At 37.2% G+C, this 18,356-nt stretch overlaps 1 protein-coding gene across 1 annotated transcript; it reads left to right on the top strand.

Moving 5' to 3' along the window:
- On the top strand, positions 1 to 18,304 carry LOC146134554 (uncharacterized). The gene is made up of 13 exons (XM_083397316.1): positions 1 to 150; positions 2,623 to 2,783; positions 4,256 to 4,353; positions 6,310 to 6,480; positions 7,284 to 7,456; positions 8,324 to 8,472; positions 11,251 to 11,418; positions 12,173 to 12,412; positions 12,865 to 13,374; positions 14,108 to 14,762; positions 16,165 to 16,277; positions 16,976 to 17,109; positions 17,923 to 18,304. The coding sequence occupies exons 1-13, from the start codon at positions 93 to 95 to the stop codon at positions 18,005 to 18,007; spliced, it is 2,715 nt and encodes a 904-aa protein (XP_083253442.1). The 5' UTR covers positions 1 to 92; the 3' UTR covers positions 18,008 to 18,304.
- The last annotated feature ends 52 nt before the right edge of the window (positions 18,305 to 18,356 follow it).

Here is an 18,356-nt window from a genome sequence, read left to right as displayed (position 1 = left end):
ACGTTAAATGACTTGTGGATAGGTGTGCCGCTTCACAATCTGAAAGAACGCTTGAGTGTCAAATAACATTGGACTTATATCGTCGTGTCGAGATGGGGCTAGATGTAACGCGGCCACGACTTATCTTTATTATTTTGTTCTTCAACCTTGGTAAGTTTAGTGTTTAGTTTGATTAAGTTAGCATTAGATGGAAAATGCTGCCATTTTAAAGCTATTCATTTCACTTTATTGGTCACCGAAAGAAGTAGTCTTTTTGGTTTCTTTCTTGTGTAGTTTTAGTCGTTATAGTTTGACTTGACATTTTTGTGAAAGAAAAATAATAAAGCAGTGTTTTCTAAAATTGTGCGCAACTACCCACAATTACAATAGATTGAGTTTTATAGTGGTATTACATGCCTTTTTTAAACGCTTTAAATCCAAGTATTGTATAGATTTCTGACTCTTTAGTTCTAAACATTAACTGGAGTTTGAATTATTTGGTCACTCTATGGGGTTGTTTATTTAAATTTTGGTCCTTTAAGCGTTTAAGGGGTTTAATGACACTAAAATAATGTTAACATGGAGGATATTTAAACCGAACTTATTTGCGTATTGGCGCCTCGCGGTAACTTCTATTCACCAACTCCGTGAAAATCGTTCAGTCGTTCTACGTCATTAAACAGGCTTATTTCCATGAAAAGTGTTCCTTGTAAAATTGCCATATCACGTTGCACGGTCCTACCAGCGAAGCGTTAGCGGTGAAGGGCGAAATAAGGCGAAGATATAAGCAGACAAACATATTTCGCTCAGGGCAATTCCACAAAAAAAAAACGATCGCGCCGTTTGGTTTGTGACGTCACAACGTGAACGTGCTTACGTAACGAACTTCCGAAAGCGTGCCGGGGTTAAGCGCTACTAGGGAAATGTTGTCACTTGTTATTATGTTTGTTTTAATCGCTGTCACTGATAAAACTTATGGATTCAAAATCCTCTTTAAATTTAGGTACACTGTGCACGATTGTGTAAAGTATCTTAATAATAAACCTCAAAGCCAAAAAGTCGAGTAAATTGACATCATCTTGACGTTTCGTTGCGTTCTTGTATCATCATCAGTTAACGTGCATATACTGATGATGTCGATTAACTCGATCATTTTGATTTTGATATTTATCACATTTTGAAATTACTTTGGAAAATAACGAAATCAAATAATGATTGAAAAATCACCAGTAAAACATTAGTGGGTTACTTTAAAAGATTTAATAAACAATATTGATCTGATTAAACTAGGAAATGCCCGAGTGGAGTGTCACAGGTTTCAAATTACAGCCACTTAAAATTGTACCTCTTTTATCAAATTAGTAATATCAGGACTTTAATGTCTGAACAAAATTATTAGACCTTGAAGCAAATGTGTCGCCTTATTCAACCAAATCTAAATTTAGAGGCCTGTTTTGGGAGAATTCTGTCACCTGTACGCAGGGTCGGATTTAGACTTTTAGAGGCCCTAACAAATTAGGAATTTGGTGCCCTATATGTGTCATTCAAAACATAATTAAGGATCAAGTTATGATTAATATACATGATGATTTTTGTTTTGGAAATAGTTCTCATACCTACAAACATTTATAGAGAGCTTGCCGGATAGTAAGCCGAAACGTTGGTAGAAAATAATATATATTGCCAGAGGAACCTGTTTTAAATATACTATGCCTGGTAGCAACAGCATATTTATTTATAGAGAGGTTTATGATGATACAGAACAAAATAAAAACGTTTAAATTAAGGGCCTGAGTCGTCTGACCAACTTGAATTATTTGATGAAACTCCTTTGATAATGGCTATTTAAATTTCTGTGATGCCCCCTCCCTTGTATCCTAAGCACGTGATTATTTCGTTTAAAGGTTAATCAAACCTTGCTTTTACGGTCGTAAGGTCCTTAACTTCCCATCAATCTGTGACATTGTAGCGGCTTCTTCTGTAGTTGACCGCAGCCAAGTCACAACACCGGTTTTAAGATGGAAAGCTTATTATAAATGCCCGCTTCACGCCTATATTAATTTCTAAGTGCGGAAGACACGCCAATTAAACTCAAGGACTTACAAAGCGACCGATCGGTTAACAGTCCACGATTTCGAAGCGTTCAACTGCGCCCTACTGCTGACGTGACATGGAAATTCCCGCAGTTTTTACACAAGCTGTTTTAGGCGTAAATCGTCACAGCATCACTGATACGAGATGTGCTTAAATTTCTGAAAAATTCCCTTAAATTTTCAAGGCAAACACCCTGTTACAAAAGTAAGGCAAAAATGGAATCGTTTTCAGCCTTTTTGATTTAATTAGAATTACCGTTAGGACGAAATTAGAGTAAATAACTTGTGTTTTCTCTTCTTTTATTGAATGTAATAACACAATTTGGGTTCAATGCGTATAACGCAATTTCCATAAGATTTCGCGATTAGTTTTTCATCTCTAGATTTGCAGTGCCCTGTAATACTGTAAATGCGATTGTGGCAATAAGCTTCTTTTACAATTGATTTTCAACTGAAAATAGAATGATGCAACTTTAATGCGTCAGACCACACACAGCGTAACTTTCCCTGCAAAAACTGAACTTCTCTGATACATTTACTTCTATTTTAGCGAACGTTGACTGCCAACTAGCCAACTTGTTTCCTCCAAACCTACAACCGAACCCGCTGAGCGCCTTGCTCAACCAAAACAACAACAATAATAACAACAACAGCCCCCTCGCACAGTTATATCAGCAGCAGCTGCAGTCAGGGAATTCACCGAACTTTGGGGTAAGTTCTGGAAATAGGTAAGCCCGATACTTGTTTATTCCTATACCGATATCCGATATTTTGACAAAAATTATCTCGATTTGAACCTATGCCGCATGACGTTACAAAATAGATGAAATTGATAAAGGCATTTAAGAAATCCTGTATATTTAGGCAAACAAAAATCTTAGTATAAACTAAACTAAATTTCTAAAATCGCAAAAGTTTTCTGTTGTTGAACTCTTGCTGAAAATATCAGTACAGAGCACAGGTTATTTCCAGGTTTCTGAAAAGTCAGATTTAGAACGTAAACCAAACGTGTTGAGCGCGTTTCATTTATTTGACAATAAACATGTGTAGCGATGATCGGCGATATCTTCTTAATGCTGATTATGGTTAAATCCAGTGACACGCCTGTCTCTGCGTTTTCAACGAATCGTAAATAGTTTTGCACGAGGCCCCACAAGTTGGTTGGCACGAATTACAAACACTCTAAACAGTGATAAATAGTTTTGCAAAATTGACCTTAACCTTCGGAAGTAACATATTTAAACTAAACTTTAATGCAAATATCATTTATATCTTTCATGTGGGGGTCTTTGTCAACATTTTTGTTTTGATTTTTACAAATTAAATTAAAGATTTGCCTTTCTATACTATAAAAATGTATATATGTTTTGATGGTATCTTTTTACCACGAATGTAGTCTTTATTAAACAATTGTTCAGCAGGTTAGGTGGGATTATGTTTTTACCAAGATTTATCTATTTAGCAGGATTGTGCTTATTGGCGATTTTCTGTGGAAAATAGTCTGTATATATTGGATAAAATAGCCGGAAGTGCTTCTTTTTGGTATACGCCTGTCAGCAACAGCATATTTTTTGACATTTTAGATTCGTATGTGGAGGATATCAGCAAACCAACTTGATTTTCATACAAATGTAAAATCAAATGTATGATGTCCCCGCATGAAAATAACGAAAACACAAGAACGTAGTTGAGCGTTTGCTTGTGACATACAAATTAAATACAATTGATTAATCTCTTTTGGAAAAGGTTATAAAAATGGGTCGATTTTGAATGGAATTCGACTAATGCTATATAATCTCGCAATATTCGGAAAGATGCAAACTGAATATGTAAAAATGAAGATATCTCGTCGTCCTAATGCACATTAATGACGACAATGACTTCGAATGGTTGCAAAACAGTATAGACTTTCTTGTCTCAGTCAAAATCAGTCACTATAGGTTCTAGTTTATAAAAGAGAAATATATTTCGCCAATCACGGCTTCATCAGTCTCTTAATTTCGAATGAATTCATTAAACTAGAACCTATAGTGACTGATTTTGACCGAGACAAGAAAGTCTATACTGTTGTATTCGGAAAGATTTTTGTTTTTTGAAACAATATTTGTTGTAGATAATCTTTACCTTTAGAATTCAATCTTATCGTTTTAAAAGATAATTGAAACTATTTGTTTGTTTTGCAGAGTTTTCTTGTGCAGCAACTGCTGAGCCGTCCCCAACAGGTGAATACCCCTACCCCATCATCCAACGCTTGTCCCCTAAGGGTCCCATTCTGTCACAGGTAACACAGGGTAACTTGGTGTCGATGTCTGATGCTTTGTTTTGTTATTCCGATATCCAATTTTTTTTTTCAAGGAAATTTGGGAAAAAGCCTTTGGGACGTTCAAAAATGCAGAGGGGTTGTGCAGGTGCTAGTTTTAGAGCTGGTTGTAAAAAAATGAGTTCATTTAAGCGTTTGAGCTGGTCCCGGGTTTGGCCGTGTATCGACTTCTTAGAGTCACGTGTATATTCCGGCTGCAAAAAAAGCATTAAGTCGGGGTTTTTCAACTTTTTTGAGCTGGGACACTTCATGTCTCTACTTTTTATTTCGGTTTCATGATTTTAAAAGTTGGGTAATGTATTGTAAAAGGCCTACGGTAAGCAGGACGAAAATAACTTGTTTCACAGGTATATATTATAATATTGTTTTATTATATATAAATTACTAAAGTGAAACTTGAAATGCACAAAAAGTTGTTTCCTTAGACTACGGGTCAGGGCATGAAAAAATTTTCAGACGTGACGTCATAAAGAGGTAGCCCCACGATCCTAACACACTTCGTTTATTTTGTTACAGTTTTAGGTTGGATGAGTAATACTTAAAGATTTTATCCATTCGAGCCAAGCTAAAAAAATACCTTAAAATCGTTTAAGTTTCCCAAACTTTTATTTTGGATGGTGTGTTTAGACGCAGGACTCCCCTGGAAAACTGTATTTTACAAAATAGGCTTAGGAATACTAGAAACATAATACGGATTCAATATGCGAAGAAAATGCATTTACGTAGTTAACATTTTTGTTTCCAGGTTAGTGGAGTTTTATATTCAGTGATGATTTTATTGTTTTGCAAAATCCTAAGATTAACCAACTAGAATTTTTCCCAAATTTCCGGCCGGATCTTGTAGTTCCTATGATTCAGTTACATCGATCATAAAATTTCACAACAAAACCATGTTTAACCATATATGAACCCGTCGAGTTTCGTTCGTTTTACCAGCAGTCTTTTCCTTGATTGCACTGATGTAAGATTACACGCACGACCGAGAATACATTTGCATGGAATTGATTCCTGGCCATTACATGATGACGCATTTAGCAATCACGTAATGTACAGTTGATTTGTACTGTACAAGTCAACTGTACATTACGTGTTTGCTAAATGTGTCATCACGACCGAAACGGTCCCCCAAATTTCTCCAGCGGTTTTCCAAATTTTGGACTTGCAACTTTTTGGTATTTAAATGAAACATTTGCGGTCTCTTAAAACTACTTAGCGGCCACCCAAACCAAACCTTAAAAAAAACCCTGCTTGTACACATTAGTAACTTGAATTCTTATTAGGCCATAAATACAAAAATAAACCAAATACATTTAAAAGTAATACATGTAAAAGCGGTCAGGTTATCGCCGGTAAATCAAATGTTGACCACAACTTTAGTTTTAAATAAAATTAGCCGTGGTAAACGAATTGCTATGTTGAAATTGTCACGGTTACTTTGGTATTTTAAAAGGTTTGTTTCGTGGTTTTTCTAAAAGAGACTTTAAACCCAAAACCTAATCGTTAAAAAATAGATTTATTTAAAGTTGTTCCATTTGTTATAACGGGTTCATTGAAGGGTTTGGGTGCCACACACACTATGCTTTTGCAATAACTTTTGCGCCACATATAACTTGTACAGGTATAATCTATAGTCACTAAATCCGTTCCTCGTAATATCAATCTGGTTTATGCAGCTTGATAATGAATTGCAAAGCCAAAAAGGTCGAGTAGATCGACATCATCTTGATAAAGACGTTTCGATACGAACTTGTATCACCTTCAGTTAATGTGACTGAGAAGCAATTCAAGCATCACTTCTGTCACATTAACTGATGAACTTTGCAATTCAATATCAATCCGGATTATTGTTTCATATTTAAACTTACGCCATTAAAACTGTTGCACGCGCACTTAAAAAAAGTTTTATTTTGACTGCAGAACGCAATGTGGAAGGGAGTTCCCCCAGTCGAGCACGATCGAGAACGCATGCATGCGTGACCCTAGCTGTTGTTTCGACCAGGATCTGCATCAGTACAGATTAATATTCGGCGAAACATATATGAGAGGAGTCCCCGTATGCTACCATGGACCAACTGCACAAGGATACAGGTCAGAATATGAGGACATTTTTATTTTGGGCGTTGGTCTGCAATTCTTTAACACGAAACCACATTTATTTTAGCAACGAAACGAGTTGTCAAAGTTGAAGTTGCAAAGAAGGCATAAATATGTGAGAACAAATATAATAATAATACTTGACCACCCAAACGCCAACTCGCACCTTAACCCAAATACTGCTAGTAATTTAAACTCTCGGACGAAATTGTGATAGGATTCTAGACCAGCGCCTTATTTTGTTTTGGGGGCGGGTAGTGAGAGGCTAAACCCATCCTTTTCCTAAAAATACGGACTGTTTTTAGGAAGTCAAAAGTTTTTGATGAAACAAAAGCAACTATAGCATTTTTGCACCAATCCTAAATCATTTTAGATCGTTCCAGTAAACGTTTAATAAAAGTCAAGAATACAATTGTAAAGAAGTCATTTCGACACAACTAAAGTAGTTTAGTTATTTTGAAACGCAGTTAACCGCTATTGCTTTAACTTATCATTTCAATGTTGATCAAAAGTACAGCTTTTTTTCAAACACAAAGAAACAAATAGATAGATTGGGTATGTGCGAAGTGCGAAAATGTTTTGCATTTTAAGAATATCAAAGCCCATACAAAAGTAGGTATCAATTTTTCAACATAGCTTGAAAATTGAATAAAGAGTTATTCGAAACGTTTAAAATGTTACCTACATTTTCGTAGGTATAATAGGCACAATTACAGTTTCCCTGATGCCCCCTTGGCTTCTACCCTGTATTTTCGGCCTAATAACCGCCTAAATTCATGTTTTTCTTTATTTCGCAGGCAAATGGCCAAGACCTTTTACCCGACTGCGCAATTGTGGACCCCGGTGATGCGCAGTACGGTGCTGTTGTTTTTCTTCAGGGCTGCCAACACTTCGCAGACCATCGACGTGCTTGGAATGTGTTCCTTCTCCAACATTATAAGCCTCCGTGGACCTCTATGCGGGTGGCAAGGTAATGGCTGATACGTTTGATGGCTCATGCGTTTGATTTTCCCCAGTTGTAAACTTTTTTCTGAATTGGTTGTCAGTCAAAGTGTACAAGCAGTGTACAAAGTCTTGCCTAAATGAATATGATCATAACTACTGAAAATCCCAATCGCCATCTTATATTCCTTTTAGTTTCTGTTTAATATCACTATGTTTGACAGTGTGGTCAAGCCATCGATTTAGTTAACTCTTAGTTTGTCGGTATGGGGAAATCGTTACGTAGGATACTTACAACAGTCAAACTAAAGTGTGATGTCCTTTTGATTGCTATACAATATGATGTTACAGACCACAAGTGAGCCACTATTTACTGAAGAGAACCTGGCTTCTTAAACGAGCTATGTGCCCCCAAAATAGTCATTTATGGTGTCTGTTTGCCGAAATAGTAGAACCACGCCTTTCCCCTGGTAATATGTTCAAACAGCGGTCAGAATTACAGCGTAATGTCAAATGCTGCAAAGGTGTTAGCTACTTTTCGCGGCTTGTAATTGGAAAGGATGGGCGCTTGTTGCGGTTTAGTTGATTGTGGTTCCTATAGTTGTTAAATTGCTGTCTTAAAAAAGTTGCCGTTACCGACTGTGATCGTTAACTCAGTAGGATAAAGTTTAAATTACTTCCTTGATTTTGGTGGATTAGACTGGGGCTTGACGTTTTTTATTCAAAAAGACTTGGACTTGGACAGAGATATTTTACAAATAACTTCACTGGAAATTAATTCAGTCTAAATAAATTGTTTAAAACACTGGAAATCTCTTGTTAATTGTTTCGTATATCGTTAGACACACCTTGTTCTAAATGTAATACTGTTATATACATCCTACAATTTCACTAGATATAACCAAAGACGAGTGCCGACTGAAGGACTGCTGCTTCGACGACCAAGCGCAGTCTTGTCATTACCCACAGAACCTTCAGCCAAACAACGGAGCTTGGCACCCTGAACTAGAAGCAAACACGCCTCAGGAATCACAGTGCAACACAGTAAGCTCAAGACAGTTATGGCTGATGTTTATATATAAAGTTTTTGTATAGTGTTCATAAAATATCAGGTTTAACACTGTGTATGTTTAGAGCAGATTCAATTGTGATTTTCAACCATTTAATGAAAATTTTGATCAAGCATAAATAAAGAAAAGTTTGTAGCGGCGGAAAATATTTTAAATAATAGGGTATTTGTTAAGATTTGTCACATAAATGACACAAATACTAACTTTATAAACACTCATCCCAGTACGTTCTATGATCTTCAAAATTTTGTTTTTGCAAATGAATTGTGCACATGTTCAAAAGTAGATTAAAGGTTGCATTCCGTTGCATGTTTATATGTTTAAAGGCCAAAGCGATGGACAGGTTTGATAACGTTCATTTTACATACGTTGTGGCAAACCAAGGCATCGCTAAAAATCGTGGCCAAAAACATGGGATTCTTTCGTTTAAAGAATTGTATTTTCCTTAAGTAGACTAAACGTTTTAAATAATGACTGTAATTTTTAATGCTTTAGTTGTTAGCAGAGGAAAATGCGCGTCTCATCAAGAAGTGAATTTGCTTATATAAATTTTGCGAGTTATTACGACGCTTAAAATGCCTGAGAGACCTTTAACGTCTCGGCACTCGCCAAGCAAAAATTCCTTGAAATTGAAATTAGATGCTGACGCTCAACAGCAAAAAATAGTACTGACCTTTGAAACGATTTTTAAGGTGGTTTTAAATGCAAACTTTTATGTAATGTTTTGGGACTGGTCTGGAACCCTACCGCTTTACAGCAACAAAACGAGTTGTTAAAATTTAAATTGCAAGGAAGAACCAAATAGGGGAGAATTAATATAATGATAATACTTAACTAAACCGAACACAACCGCTAAATCGCACCCTAGCCCAAATGATGTTAGCAATATAAATCCCCGGACGAAAATGTTGTAGAATTTCAGACCAGCGCCAAGATTTTTATCAATTGATTCTAGATCTTAATTTGTCACTGTGAAAAATCAATGAATTGACTCGGTGATAACGATACCTCCCTGCTTTAGATTAGAACATGCTGCCTCAAACTACACGCAATGCATGCACGCCTACTGTGTTTCAAACTCTGGTTTGCGGCAAAGATAACTTGTTACACAGATCGAGAAATAAAGAGTACAGTGGTCGTATTTTAGGGTCGACTTACTTAAGCAGTTAGGGCTGTATTTCGCCCTAGGGCGATCGAATAGTTTGGAAATGGCCAGTCGAGGTAAAATGATGATCATGTGCCTTGTTAAGCGATTGGGAGTGACGCCTTTTGCGCACGGATGTGACCCTTTTGAAGTTCTGGTTATCTGAGCGGTTAAGGATTAGGGCAGATGTAGTTAACTGTTTTATGTTCATTTTCTGCGAGTTTCTTAGGCGTTTCTCTACCCTTTGTTAAAGGATCTGAAACCAAAACCAGAGGTTCTCAAACGTGTTTAGCTCACGTCGCACTAAAAATATACACACATCACGGTATACTTTCTGCAATTGTAACATTTAATTCACAACAAAGTTATAATGTAGGTAAATACCTGAAAATTATCAGTTATCCGAAGGATAGTGTGCATACGAGTCTTATACAAAATTTCACACCAATACGTGCATGTTAAACTTTCTTATATTATAACTTGGCAATTAGTTTTACAACAAGGTTATAATGTAGGTAAGTACCTGGAAATTATAAGTTATCCGAAGGATAGTGTGCATTAAAATCTTATCTAAAATTCCATGCCGATACATGTTAAACATTACAGAGGCGGTGATGCATAAAAAATTAACATACATATTAAAAAGTTAGCATAAATGATATCCACTTTCAGTCGCCGGCCTTTACAACGAATGGCAATCGCCCAACTTGATTAATGTTAACTTGACGATCAAAATGCCACGATCAGATGGGCGTTTACAAACCATCATTATAGACTCGGTGCAGCGAGTTGAACCTGACACGCAGCTTGTTGTTACTGCGGTATTTTGCGAGATTACGTTGACAGCACATTGCAGGATTAAACTTGTCCAACGTCATTCGTTGCATTTTCGTGCACGCAATATTGATGTGCGGAATACGATTGTTTTTAAGAAATTTCGGACATGAAGACACATAGAAGAGACAAAACGCTACGTCATAAATGTAGTAGTTGTATAAAATAACTGTTTGGAACTTCTGCGCAAAAGTGCAATTAAAATTCGTGAGGAACTTTAAATTCATTCATGCTCCATTTAGTTTTTTTATTCTTTAAGCTACAAAAGATGGACCAACATATCATACTAAATGCTCCTCTTTTTGAAGGTGTTGTTCTATTTGTGGGAATATCTAGGTTTGAACCATTAGCCCCATTTTATGACACTGTATGGACTCATAGGGTTGTTCATATAATTTGTTATTACTCATCGAAATCCTATTATATTACACATAGCTTTGTCAGGCCGACTCATTACAAACATATGTTGCGTTTTGGTCTATATTTTACTTAAGTTATTGCTCATAGTCGGACGAATTTGCCAATTTTAGTATAGTTTAACGTTTATTTTTTGGACAAGGACTTAGAGGACTTAAATTGTTATTTAATAAAACAAAACTTGACTCAGACTAAAGTTGTTTTAGAAATGACTTGACTTTGACTTAAGTTATTTCACCAATGACTTGACTGGCACTTAGGTGATTTTAAAATGACTTGTTTACAACACTGTATAACCTCATTACTTAAGTAGTGTTATTATGTTGTTCAGACCGATTGATTACAATTTGATTACAGGCGCCAATGTACAAGCGCCTGCCTTGCCTAAGCCACAACGTTTCGAGTGGTACGAACGGCATGACGCGATGCCTTGTCCTCAACTGCTGCCTTGGAATCCCCAACATCTTCCCTCAAACCTCTGTCCTATCTTCGCTGCGCAGATCAGGAGCACACACTCCCGGCCAGGTGAGGGTTTCCCCAGATTGAAATTGACGAGGCAGCGTAAGAAAGGGCATAAACCAATCCCATAGCGACACGTACAATAGGGCAGTGCTGTAAACAAGCCATCTAGGAATGACTCACGTCCCAGTCAACGCGGTTAAGTGGGAATTAATGAGGCAGTGTAAGAAGAGTTATAACTTGTCAGTTATTCAAATTGTCAAAGGGCAAATCCGACCATCAAAAAAGCTACATGTAAAATTTAGATCGTTTTAGCCGCCAAAATGTTACCTTAATACATTTATAGCTTAAAACATTTATCGAGGTCCGATATTGTTGTTAAGTTGAATAGAAACCTGATACAATTTTGCATAGAGTGGCTATACGCTAATGGTTAATAAAATACGTTAAAACTTGTAAGTTATTCAATGGCGACATAATACAAAACGGCAGTGTCTTTAGTCCCAATCAAGTCGTTTGTAAAATAGCATCCAAGTCTTGTTTGTTTGAACCCTTTTTTTAAGTCTAAGTCTTGCCTTTTTTAACGAAAAAAAAAATCAAGTTCCTGTCAATTCACTATTAGAGCAAGCCAATTCCAAGTCAAGCGCTTGTCAAAAGAATTAAATGTAAACTTTTGAAAGTTAGCAAAGTTTCTCAAGTCCTTATGATGCAAAACTAATTCTATACGTCTAACGAAATACCGACCATTATGCTACAAAACACATCAACCGCTTTTAACAAATTGTAATGCAAAAAATGTCTTTTGCAATTCTCAACACAGGGACTCTCCTCTGGGACTTCCCTAAGAAGTGGCGCCCCCAACGGCGGATTGAACCTGAACCCGGCGCTTCTGGCCTTTATTCAGTCGAGTCCCCAGCAGGCTCATCTACAGCAGGCCTCATCACCCCTCGTACAGAGCCAGGAGTGCCCCTTTGCCTGGGTTCCACAAGTTGGGATGCCTGATCTGAGCGAGAGCGTGCGAGGATGCTGTGAACCAGTGTGGTGCTTCCACAAGAAAAGAGTAATTTTTACTTAAAGTTATTTACACTTGGAAGAAGTTTTTTTAGAGTTGGGTGGTGTAATAAGACACTGGAACATTTATATTCACCAACGATAACTGCACACATTATACCACTGTTGTGCTACCACACGAAAACGGTAATTCTGATTTAGAAGTTTTATTTACACTTGGGTGTTGATATAAGACAAGTGGACATTCATACACACAATGTAAACAGTCTGTCATTAGGTCCTTATCGAGCCGTACTGACCAACGGTGACAGCACACATTATACCACTGAGGTGCTACCACTAAACACATGTAATTTTAACTTAGAAGAAGTTTTGAAATAACATACATACCTTCAGATCACGTTATTCATAAATTAGTTTACGTGCGCAATCTGTTACGCACTGCGAATACCAAAATATACTGTTGGTAGCTATTATTAAAATTTACTTTGGTTATTTCAGCAAACTGGTGCAACCCAGCAAAACAACGTGCCACCTTACACAGCCAATCCATCGAACACCAACAGCCAGTACCCGGGCTCACTTCAGCCTTATCCATCAAACCAATTCAACCAGCAAAACCAACAGAACCAGCAAAACCAACAGAACCAAAACAACCAGCAAAACCAGGCACCATCACAAACCAATCCAACAGAATTGGCCCCTGAGACTCCACCCCCGCGGGAAATAGCGCTCCCCTCGTCCATAGAAATGGTCAACCCAGGCCAGTGGGGTCCATGGGGGGGATGGGGCACATGTTCGGCCTCATGTGGGGTCGGTAGTCGAACGAGGGAGCGCGTGTGTGTGGAGCCGGCTTCTGTGAGGAGCATCGTCCCTACTTATATGTGCCCCCAGAGCGGAGGCACGGGAAGTAAGACTTGCAACCTTGGACCTTGTGCTTCTGCCAATATAACCTGGGCCGCTTGGGACGAATGGACGGAGTGTAAAGCTACGTGCGGAGATGGCAAACAGGTGAGTTTAGCTGATTCAGTTGTGCTACTAATACTTTTTGTTTGGTATGCAATCAGATATACCATTTTAAAGTTGGGTGTAGTTTTGTAAATACTATAAGAACCATTCACGTCCAAATTGAGTCTACAAATTGAGGAAACTGTAGTGTTTAACGTAAACAATAGCTGTACTCTACAAGTATTATACAACACGTAAAGCTTTTTGTCAACAGAAATATATATTATCTTTAAATTCGGAATTTTTGTAAAAATTTGGTAGGAGCTGCTGTTGTATAATTGTTGCCCAAACTCAGTCGATCTTTACCGACTTGCTTGAAAGCAAGGTTAGTCTAGAAATATCGTTAAGGTGCACTTTTCCAACAACAAAAGCACATTTTTTATATGGCACATCGAATTTTCGGTATACACCTGCCAAAAGAGATAGAATGGATTAATCGCACAAAACTTATAGTATTACTCAGTGTTGCAAACAAGTCATTTTGAAATTAAGTCCAAAATAGATTACTTGTAAAATAACTTAAGCCCAAGTAAAATCCCTATCAAGTTAATAGAAAAGCAAGTCAACTTACTCGTTAAACTAACAAAATTGCTAAACTAGTCCGATTTTATATGAATTTTATTTTATATGAATTTTACTGGACCAAAATAACAAAAACGCAATATGCAGCAAACAAAACTTTAGATAAATTCTCCACTTTTATTAAAAAAATTATTGTTTTTTTATTTATTTTGAGACTCGCTACAGAAGCTGCCTGTACAACACAAAGAAGATTGACGCTTTCGTTTGTCGGCGAGAAGAAGAACTTGACGAACGTGAGGAGAGACTTTGCCCGGGAGTTGAGTGTGGAGCTTGGGGGCATTGGAACGAATACGGAAGATGTAGGGCTGAGTGCGGTCAGGAAGGGACTCAAATCATGCATCGAGTATGTCTGGAGAACGGCAACCCTGTACCCGAGTCGCGATGTGGGGACGGCAGCACTAAACTGAAGCCGTGCAGGAGGCGAGACTGTATCTTCCTCACTGAATGGGGGAACTGGGAAGAATGCAGCAGCTCTTGTGGATCCGGAGTCCAGCAACGGAGAAGGCTCTGCGTCGCTAACGGGGTCCGCGCTGAGCCTGGAATGTGCAATGGCACCTATGTGGATACCCAGGCCTGTAGGCGGGGTATTTGTCCCGGTCGGGGACCCACAGACACTTCCTGGGCGGCCTGGGGCGCCTGGACCGATTGGGGGTCGTGTACGGCCACCTGTGGGAGCGGGGAACGGAGCCGGGTTAGAAGTTGTGAGTATCAAGGCCAGCGAAACATTCCCCTGGACAAACGAGTGTGCGAGGATATGTACAGGGAACTATCCTATCAAGGATCGGCATGTAACCGGCAAACATGCTTAGGTGAGTGGTTGCAAAAATATTTGTTGTTGAACATTAGTTGACTAATATACACACGAAAGAAACATACACATACGTGATCAACAGCTGTGAAATCTGGGTTATCTTACACTGTAATTTGAAACTTATATACACATGTAATACAATAAGAACTGATTGGAGCCGACACCCGATGCTAAGTGTAGCCTACTCGTCTAATATAGGGTGGCATCGGTGCCGATTCGATATCAAATCAATGTAATCATACAATCCAATCGTCATTGCTGCCCTAAAAAGTTCAATTCGTTAGAAACTAATATAGTGACAATCGAAAAAATGGTTCTCAACACTTTAACAGTTTTATAGGTTAATAACCTGGAGAATATTACCTTTGTATATTTTCATGAGTGTTTTTTTTAAGGTGTTTTGGGGGCCGAAACGGTCCCCCAAATTTCTCCAGCGGTTTCCTAAATTTTGGACTTTTTGGTATTTCAATGAAACACCTGCGGTCTCTTAAAACTATTTAGCGGTCACCCAAACCAAACCTTAAAAAAACCCTGTTCATGACAACAATTGTGCTTGTTTGGCTATAAATTGACGTCTCATCATTTCTTTCTCAATTTCATTTACATGTTGACTTCTTCGTCAACAAATATGTTCTATTGGAAGACATAAATTGCCTATTTGGCCCAGTTTGCGTAGATGTATACGTTTCGAAGTTAAGCTGTAAAACGCAAAAACTCTAAATTGAATGGATTCACGTCGACGTTTAGCGCTAATCGTTTAAAGAAAAATGCGCTGTGCTATTATACAAAATGGCAGTTTGATTTTCAGCCGTCATTTTACCGCTATCGTCTACTTTGCCTCTCATTAGACTGTCACTCAAAGTCGATAATTTAGTCCCAAAACCGAAACGTTGGAATTAAGATTTCTGTCTAGTATCGATAGATTTGTGTTTTGTTCGATGCACTTTTTAAAGTACGTTTAAAATGACAGGCACTTAACAGGTTCAAGTTTAAACAAGAGATCTAAATCGTTCGGCAGTGTTGTAAACAAGTCATTTGCAAACCATTTAAGTCATGTTGTGTCGTTTGCAAAATAACCTAAAAAAGTCGAGATAACTTTTTATAAATAAGACGTTGGGCAAAGGTTATGCGTTAGACGTAAACTGACAGCAGCCGATACATTAAAATCGACTTCATATTAATTTTACTAACTAGTTCCAAAATGTAAATAACTAGTGTTTCCAAATATTTTATAAAACCCAGGTCATGTTACATGCCCAACAGTCAAGTCAAGATATATTTTGAAGTGCATTGAAATAATTCATCTAATCAAATAAATAGAACACTGGCGTACAGCATACATTAGTACAAAACAAAGAATCAATTAAAATTTCATTTTTTCGCTCTCTAAAAATTTTCAGATGGTTCCGACTTCTTTGCTTGGAGTACTTGGTCATCCTACTCTACTTGTTCTGTTACATGTGGTGAAGGATTAACTACGAGAAGAAGGTTCTGCGTCGGATCGGCTGGCGTGGTAAGCTTCAATTTCTAAGTTCCTAAAGAGTGATTAAGTACAGAGGCGCATATCTTGCACATCAGCATTAATCAATGCAAAAAGGGCATTCTGGCAGATGCGTGGCCCTGTAACCTTATATACCCTAAAATCAATTTGCTTTAAAAAACAAATTTTGATCTGCAGAACATTTAGGATGCTGATCAACAGTGGCTAACGTAATGTGATTTACGGAAATGTATTTTCAAATATGTTTAATATAATAGCATAAAAGAGTGAAATTCCAAGCCTTCTTTTTAGAAAAATTACTTAACATTATAAGGCTTTACGCATACTTTGTAATTATTAAACTCCATATGGTTTACTCAAGTTTATGGTATTATTTTAACTTTCTAAGCTTCCTTTGCGAAAACGTTTCTTAACGCCAGATCTATTGAGTATACATTCGCCAAAATGGTTTTAATCGTTAAACAAGTTTTTAATATTAGTTAACTTTCTAAGGTTTAAAAAATGTTATGTTAACAACTCTCCAAAGCTATAAAGTGAAAACCTTAAAAGTTAAAATATGCAGATTTGCAGCCATTTATCTCTCTATATATAATTTCTATTTTTTACACAGTAACTAAATTAACATTCCAAAAAAGGCCATAACCACCGGGGTATTAAACATGGTATTATTTATATATATATCATATCATTACATGGTCTTATTGCCACAGATTGACACCAGCTTCTGTAATGGAGAAGCAGACGAAACGGTTGCTTGTGCAGCCCAGGATTGTCTTCACTTACGCCACTGGACAGAATGGTCTTCATGTGAACCACCTTGTGGAGGCAACCAGTTCAGGATAAAGTAAGTCGCTCTGAGTTCGGTTTCAGTCAAACTACATTGGTTAGTGTTGAAAATGTATAAAGAAACGTTCACAAGGTGCTACCTATACCTCTTTATAAACTTTTGTATTCATTCTACGTCTAACCACAGCCTCCAGTCGTTATCTCAAAATACTCCAGTCATCTACCTACTTCTGTATGGGCTTTGATATTCATTCTACGTTTAAGCACAACCTCCAACCATTATCTTAAAATTTATGTGAAACGTTCAATAAATGATATCTACTTCTGTATGGATTCTTTATTCATTCTAGGTCTAACTACAACCTCCAGCCAATAGCATGATTAATTCGAACTAGTATTCATATTTTTATTGGTAAAGCTGGACCTGTAAAGCAGGTCCATTCCAAAAGTTTAAGTTGTACTCATACTACAAGATAGGAAGATTTGCGTTCCAAGGGAATTAACTGTTGTCTTTATTATTAATGCAAGTTTGTTTATTTGTCTCAGTTAGCACAGAGATAGAGCTGATGTGACCGAGGCTTGAGTTTGCTCAATTTACTAACCTACTGTTTTCATGGCAGAATCGCTGCGTTGCTAATCATGACTGAAATTTCTATTAATTTGGTATCGGATCGGCACCGATACGACTCTAGTATCGGATGATTACCGATACTATTACTTCGTATTGGTTTAAGGCTACAGACGAATAGTATGGGTCATCTCTAGTTAAAACAAAGAATTTACTACAAATATATATATGCCTTTTCATAAAACCAGCATCTATTTCTATAACGTCTGCCTTTCTAGTATTTAACAATTGCTGTTGAATTAGATGCAAGCCTTTGAACGGATCCAATTGTGAACCAGAGAGTCTAAAGTACGAGCTGCGAGATTGCAACAATCCGGATTGCGTATGATCTATTATTTCATTCGTACCGTGTCAATTTTCGTTTTTTATTTTTTCTATTTCGTCTATGTTTTATTCCGTTTTTGTAATATCAGCAATGGCATGATTGGTTGTTTAACAGGCAAGAGCAGTATTACGATATAAAGAGCGACTATTTTTGGTGAATTTGTGACGCGGTTTAATGGTCGATGTAAATTAGTACTTGGTTATTTATAATTGCTGAATAGTCTTATATTGATGAGAGTCCTTTGTTTTGTTTTTGTATTAATCTCAGTAGACTAACTGTGTCGTGTTCACATTATTTTAATTGCGCCAGTTTATCGTTTTTTATAAATATTATAAAGTAATAACTCGAATTT

The sequence above is a fragment of the Ascidiella aspersa genome, chromosome 9 (genome assembly GCF_963924565.1).
Source record: "Ascidiella aspersa chromosome 9, kaAscAspe10.2, whole genome shotgun sequence".
In the NCBI taxonomy this organism is placed as follows: Eukaryota; Metazoa; Chordata; class Ascidiacea; order Phlebobranchia; family Ascidiidae; genus Ascidiella; species Ascidiella aspersa.
Note: the sequence above shows the minus strand (reverse complement) of the source record. Positions and strands in the feature narration are given on the sequence as shown.